We start from the raw sequence: 7,131 nt of genomic DNA on the forward strand, positions 1-7,131 counted from the left end.
GACTTTAAGTCAGTTTATGTTCCCATTCATTTACTGTCTCCTGGCATCTTCACACTTGCACTTATCCTTTCTTGTGCTTACCTGCTGCTCTGGCAGATCCTCTGCAGCCTGTCGCCAGTGGAACTCCCAAAAACCTTCAACCCACTCACATACAGGGCACAGCACAACCTCCGCACCAGCCAGCCTCGATACCTACAACAAGAACAAACACAAAATCTCAAAGGAAGGTGGGTGTTGATGAATGCTCAGAAAAAGGATTTGTGGGAATAAAACACTACCTGGTTTTTCTCTCATTGACGTCCAGCAGGTTGTCGAAGCCGAGGTAAGACTTCTGTCCAAGATTCTTCCTCTAAGCCATAATTGAAATAAAAAAGAATAATGTTGGCATTAATGTGACAAAGAATACACAACTACTTAGTTTATGTAAACTTGCAAAAAAAAAAAAAAAAAAACATTTAGAACAGCCTTTTTAATTAGAGATTTTTAGCTTTATACATTTTATCAAATTCGGCTGCACACAATAAGCCAAAACACAAATAAATGTTTGTGGTCATTTATTAAAAAAAAACATAAAAAAATATATATTTAAATTTTTAGAAGAATACATCCAAGTTCTATTTAATACAATATGAAACAATGTGGGAGGAGGCAGCAAAATGACGCTCCCACGGACTCTGAGATATTAAGTCTTTATTGCTGAGGAAGTTTTTCAATGAATGAAGCCCTCTTGAAGATTTAAGTGACAACAGCGAGAACAGCAGGTCGATGTCTCTAAATCCTGAGGAAAATCCAATACTTACTTTATTATCGCCCTCTGCACGGGAAACGAACAACAAGCTTTAATGACAGAAAACAAAAAATAATGCCATCCAAATTTGCAGGTGCATCTTTCATCGTTTCACACAGCCAGCAGTCTGAGCATCATAATCGATGACACATTTTTTCTCTTTGCATCCTTTTGTTCTTCCTTTTATCAAGCTCCAGGCAGGATAATCAACCAATAGTTTCCGAATTTTTCATTTCAAAAGTTTAAATTACTTTCTAAATTAGTCACCTTCTTTAAATCCATACATTTTTATTACTACTACTTAGGATTTATTCAATGACTTTGTCAAGAGCTAAGTTTAAATAAATCGATCAAAGAAAGGTTTACTTCAAAAATAAAATTTATAAAAACAAATGTAAACATTAATAATTTTATAGATAAAAGTTCCACCTTTGTTGCTTTAAGTTATTATGGGAATAGTCCATTAAAACCAGTCCCAAAAATACTGAAGCTGAAAACTTCACACAAAAATCACATAAAAACAAAAATGTTGGATTTCTTTTTTTATCTAAAAACTCCAGACCCACCTAAAAATAGATACAAAATTCTTATAATTAGAAGGAAAAAAGGCAAAAAATCTGCCAATGGGGTAAAAAAAATTGTCTTACAATCCTTATTTTTAGAAGAAAAAGTAGTTTTCTAAGACATGTTTTCTCAAACAAAGATTATTTTGCTATTTAAAACTTTCTTGACGAGAGTATTTTTCTTGCAAGACATAAATAAGACAACATTTCTTGTCTTAAGAGACTTCACTTTCTTAGGATTCAGTTTTTGCAGTGCACCTGAACAAAATCTGTATTTATATTCCAGTACTATCGTCATTTTAATTTAACAAAGGATAAATGCATTTTAGTTCATTACTTTTTTTTTATTTTACTTTGTGCTTTCTAAACTGCAGCTCTCAGCCACAATAAAAAGTTTTAAAAATTCATGCAACAGCGTCAACTGCAAATGCTGTTATTTTACTAAACAAATCTCAGAGAACAATTTTTCTATTTTACAGATGTAGTTCTCAGACACCAGCATCTTAGCCAAAAAGAAAAAGGTGAGAATTTGAGCATTTAGAATGAATATTGTTTTTTATTTTTACACACCTCCAGCCATGTTCACACCGTCCTCGGCAACATGTATTCAAGCGGACGTCCAATACTAATCACTCATTGTTACGCAAGTTTCTACAACCGTTTTAGGTCTCTATGATCAGAACGTGCAGCGATTGAACGATTGTTGAAAGTTAAACCAGGTCAAACTTTGACAAATCAAGGACTTGGATTTGTTAGCGATGTATGGATGATGTCCCTTAACGGAAATGCCAACAAAATAGAAAATTGATCATGGAGCAGAAATTAAAAAGTATGGTTTGAACCCAGACAGAATTATGTGACACCAGGTCAGTTACATATTGGAATAGAGCTATGAAAGAGAAACCAAGAGTAAGATTCATGAAATTTGCCTCACTTCAACATCTCACACCAAGGCTTTTCCTGGTCTAGGTGGTGGTCATACGCTAGTAAACTATTGACCTTATTCCTAGCCCCCATGAGCCTTTGGGTGAATTATGGGTGAAACTTCCGGTAGACGCCAGAACTCGCATGCATTTATATTACAACTGTAGAGCCAACAGCGCAATTCCTTTTGTTTTGGATCTATAACTACATATAAATGTGGATAAACCAGCTGTCATGTCTTAAAAGAGGCGACGTAACAACTCCGGTGCCTGCTAAAATTGAGGGATTGGAGGATGACCTTAAAAAACACAACATATAGTAGCATTTTTAGCTACTGTTTTTAGCTACTTTCTCAATTCAGCTGCGGCAGGTGGCGAAGCTATGAACAATCTTAAAAGTTCACATCATAATTCTTTATTTATGCCTATTTGTGCTAAAAGTTCACATCATAATTCTTTATTTATGCCTATTTCTGCCAGAGTTAGCACACAGTGCTGATCAATATCGCCTTTGCTTAAAAAAAAAAAAAAATGTTTTTCCCGAGGGATATTAAAACAATCAACATTCCGCATTGCTTTCATCAGCAGCTCGGGCAAAGCGCTCCGGCTCCACTCACATTGCAGCGGCGTTTGCGGTGGTCTGCTCGTTACGTGGATCGTGAATAATAAAAAAAAAAATACATCAGACTCACCAAACTGTCCGGCATGCACTGGTGACAGCACTGCCCCACAACTGGCCTGAAGTTACCCAGAAAGCTGGGTATTGTTCTCACTTTTTTCTTGACCTTCAATTCCCATGACAACTGAAAAGTAAGGATTATTTTCTTTGGTCATATAAACAGATTGCATCCCCCTATAGAAATGACAGATGTTTATAGACACTTATCAACACTGCAATAACTTCCAGCAGGTGCTAATGCTGTAACTTCAGCTGGAACAACATTAAGGATGTTAATATGACAGCATAGCAATTTTAAAGGCTTCTGTTCGTGGGGCTGCTAAGACTTTTTTGATTATATTGATTCTGTTTTTATTATCTTTTGATTTGTCAAACAAAAAATAAATTGGACTTTTGCGCCACAATCAATACAATAAACAGGAGATAAGATTTGTTTCTTTACATTGCAGTATATTTGAGGACAGATTCGGTATTAGACTGTTCGTGCCATGGTTTCCTAAATAACAGCTCCAACATTGTGCACACAGTTTTTTAGAGTTGTGCTGCTGTGGTTCAATGTGATGAGATTGTTTAGGATTAAACAAGATCCTGATGCTTAGTTGGGATGAATCTCCTAAAAATCAATCACTGAATAATGACAAATTACCGAAAAGCGAGTCAAAAGCCAAGAAAAGATCAGCTTAAGCACAAACTGATTCTAAAAAAATGTTTTTATCATATAATACTTTATTAAAATAAAATTGAAGCCTAAAGGGTAAAAAAAATGAAACTATGAAGGTAAAAATCCACATGTGTAGGCAACATTTTAATATTCATTTGGCCTTTAGTGATGCCTAGAAAATTCTGGAATTTTGTTGTTTTTCCTTCCAGTGATCCAGCCTGACTCAGTGATTCATCATACTCTGCTGTTTGGTAAACATCAAACAGAATTAGGCACATGGGGCCATGCATGTTCTTCGGTGATTATGAATGAACAAAGTGGTGGAGATTAGTGCACACAGAGTGAGAGGACAGTGGGAGAGAGGCATAAAGCAGAGTTCTTACTGCAGGTTTGTTATGTTGACGTAGAAGGTTCGTGTTGTTGTTTATCCCATCATTCTTCTCCTGCATCATGGTGAAGCCCCTGCAGACCTAAACCCAGATAACTACCAAAAAAAGAGAAAAAAGGAAGTAGATGACGTGCACGTAAAAAGAAGAAAAAAAAGGTTTTATTAGTTTTAAGACAGACTAATTCATCAAGCTTCTTAAAGGGCTCAGAGAAAAGACTGTCACACTCAAATTAAAGAAAATAAACTCTCCGTCTCTGTGAAACTTCCCTCCAGCTTCTAGTTTTGGCTGAGGAGAGTTGGCAACACTCCAATCCATCACCTAATGCACGACTGCAACTACTATTTCAGCGGCTTCTCTATAGTCTACACATCAGGAAAATGACTGAAATTGCAAAGCAACTTCATTTTAAAAACACAAATTCTTTCAAGTTATTATAGAACTTAAATGTTTTTGCACTACACTTACAAAGCACAGAGTGTTTAGCTATAAATCACTAAAAGGACGACAGCAGTAAGCTGAGAACAGCTCTTATATAACTGTTGCTGGTCCCTTACCTACTTTGAAATGCATTATTGTATCGACAACGAGCCAAATGGTTAAGGTTCAACGCCTTACAGTAAAAAAGGAGGTAAATACAGTAATGATTAATAAATAAGTGAGATTTTCTACAGCTCAATAAGTGGCCCACAGTTCCCATGGAAAGATCTCCATCCACCGCCCTGACAAGACTCCCTGCTGCTGGTATAATGACTACTTTCTCCTGAAAGGAGAGGAAGTCCTACCCTGATGGTATCAGCTCTCCTTAAATATATTGGATCTTCCTGTGGCTACATCCATCAAATACAGGCGTCTCACAGGGCTCAAGGATACCTTTCCTTGGTATCTCTGTCTCTCACTCTGATCCCACTCTGCCCCATTAACTTTGCTAATTAAAACTTAAGCCGTACCCATGGGGAGATGCTCCATTTCAGCTAGCTCCATGTTCCCACATTCATTACCAGCTCCAGTGGGAACAGACACATTGAAAGGAGGTTCCCAGAGCTCAGGTACAGCAGGTAATAGAGAGGACGTGGCAGTAAAATGGGAAGTAAAGGATGTACAACTGAATAAAGAAGTCAGAAAACAAGCAACGGTTTTAATAGGCTTATATAAGCCAGTCTAGAGGGAACTAAATACCACATTGAAATAGTTCAAGCAGCAGTCTACCAAGTATATACACAGCAGGACACAATAAAGCTTAGTACTAAATGTCCCACCTATAATTGTTAGATTTTACCCATTTACAAATGGCTAAACCAGCAATCAAATATGAGCTGAAGGTTTTGCTCACCCTTGTGAGGTTCTCACTCATGGTAATTGACCAATTATAGTCTTTAATTAATGAGCTGTAGTTTGCTAGAATGATAGCAAAGGCTTAAGTAGACCCAGGTTGAAAATGATTAAAAATCCGAGACCATTACGAGGTGCCAGGTCAAATTAGAGTGAATTTTAAAAATAGAGATGTTGGTTGGCATTTTCAAGTCTGTTCTTGAACTGTTCACTGATCCAAAAGGGGAATAACCTTCTTTGTCAAGGACCAACATGTGGAGAGATCATCTAAATCATAACTCTGGAAGGGTGTACAGGGGCAGAATACACACGCAGCAAACATGGAAACGATCCGAGAGCTACAGGCTTAAACAACATCCTTGGAAAGTCCTGTATTATTAAACAGGGATGTAGCCAAAGGTTGGTGCAAACATCGACCAGTCTAGCAACCAGAAGTTGGTAAAGAATCAGTAGCTGCACTGAAGTAAAAGCAGGTTCACTTCAAAATATTACCCAGAAAAAGAGTAAAAGTCGCTAAAATAAATACTCAAATTCTAAGCAGCACAAGACAGCTTTAGCATCTTTCAAACACAAAGTGCATTAAAAGAAAACTTTGAAATAACAAAATTAAGATTCTGGAAAAAAAAATTAGGAGCAGTAGAGCAACAAAACACAGAACTAAAAAAGTTGCTTAAGGTTTAAACATTTTTAGTTAAAAACAAAAAAGATATTTACACAAAAAAGCAAAAGCACCATCATTCAAAAGATACCCATTTTTTAAAGGTATTGAAGAAGTATAACATATTGTGAACATATCCAACTGTAGATTAAATTAGGTGGGAGAGTTTGGACAGACGTGCAGTCAATAATAAGTATGATGTTATGAACTTTGTAAAAACTTTAAAATCATTAACAACTGACGACCTGGGGCCAAATCCGAATCGCTTCCTTATCCTTGTGGCTTCTTCCTTCCTTTACATTTGGCCCTCAAAGCAGAAAGATATGGAAAAAAATTTATCCTCAAATTTGGACGCCAATACTGCTAGATGGCGTCATCAATAGTCGCCAGTCATCTACATTAGCGCATTACTGCGAGTGGTCTGAAAATGCATAGCATCAATTTTATTACTTTAAAAAGTCGTGCAAAATGCCATTAATTTTATTTAAATGTAAACTTATGTGCTTTAAAGCACACCAACATGAAATGGGTTTCTCCTTTGTGTCACAGGAACGACGCGGATCACCTTAGTGCAGAGGGATAGCCAAAGCTAAGTTTCTGCGACTCCTCCTTAAAAATACACTTTCAGACACCACTACATCTTCAAAAAACCCATTACAATTGGAGCAATAGAGTGTAGCTGTTGGGGTAGGGAAGCAATTCGGATTCAGCCCTGGTTTCCATGTGCAATGCATGGTCATCACATTAAAATAAAATTAATTTAACTTTTTGTTAAATAATATTTAGGGTTTTTTGCAAGCAAGTATTTATGACTTTCTAAAGTTATCCCCTTAATAACTACTCAGTTCTGCATTACCTTTCTGATATTTGACATGAAGACTAGTTTTATTAATACTTCTATTCTTTCTAACAAAATGGCCAGTCAACTTTAAAAATATACACAAAGTTTTACCACTGTAGCATTACTCTTCTCAAACTTGCATTCCATCTAATATTTTTGTATAAACTTAACCAAAAATGCTAAAAAGTTATTCAAATATAAATATTTTACTATTTTTTTTTTCAAAGCGTTATCCTTCTCAAAATCACCAACATTTCATCTTTATAAATTAAAAATGTAAATACCAACCTAAATATTTCAT

General features: G+C 36.1%; 1 protein-coding gene across 2 annotated transcripts in view; it reads right to left on the reverse strand.

Annotated features, from left to right (window-relative positions):
• The window catches only part of gpat2 (glycerol-3-phosphate acyltransferase 2, mitochondrial), a 52,361-nt gene that overhangs the window by 42,238 nt on the left and 2,992 nt on the right, over positions 1–7,131 (reverse strand). For both annotated transcript variants that reach the window (XM_024276136.2, XM_036213501.1), the window contains exons 2-5: positions 3,997–4,097; positions 2,966–3,076; positions 279–349; positions 82–192 (exon numbers count right to left, since the gene is read on the reverse strand). In XM_024276136.2, the coding sequence (XP_024131904.1) occupies positions 82–192; positions 279–349; positions 2,966–3,076; positions 3,997–4,065 (362 nt within the window). In that variant the 5' untranslated portion in view covers positions 4,066–4,097. The remainder of the gene's footprint in view (positions 1–81; positions 193–278; positions 350–2,965; positions 3,077–3,996; positions 4,098–7,131) is intronic.

The sequence above is a fragment of the Oryzias melastigma genome, linkage group LG9, assembly GCF_002922805.2.
Source record: "Oryzias melastigma strain HK-1 linkage group LG9, ASM292280v2, whole genome shotgun sequence".
Lineage (NCBI taxonomy): Eukaryota > Metazoa > Chordata > Actinopteri > Beloniformes > Adrianichthyidae > Oryzias > Oryzias melastigma.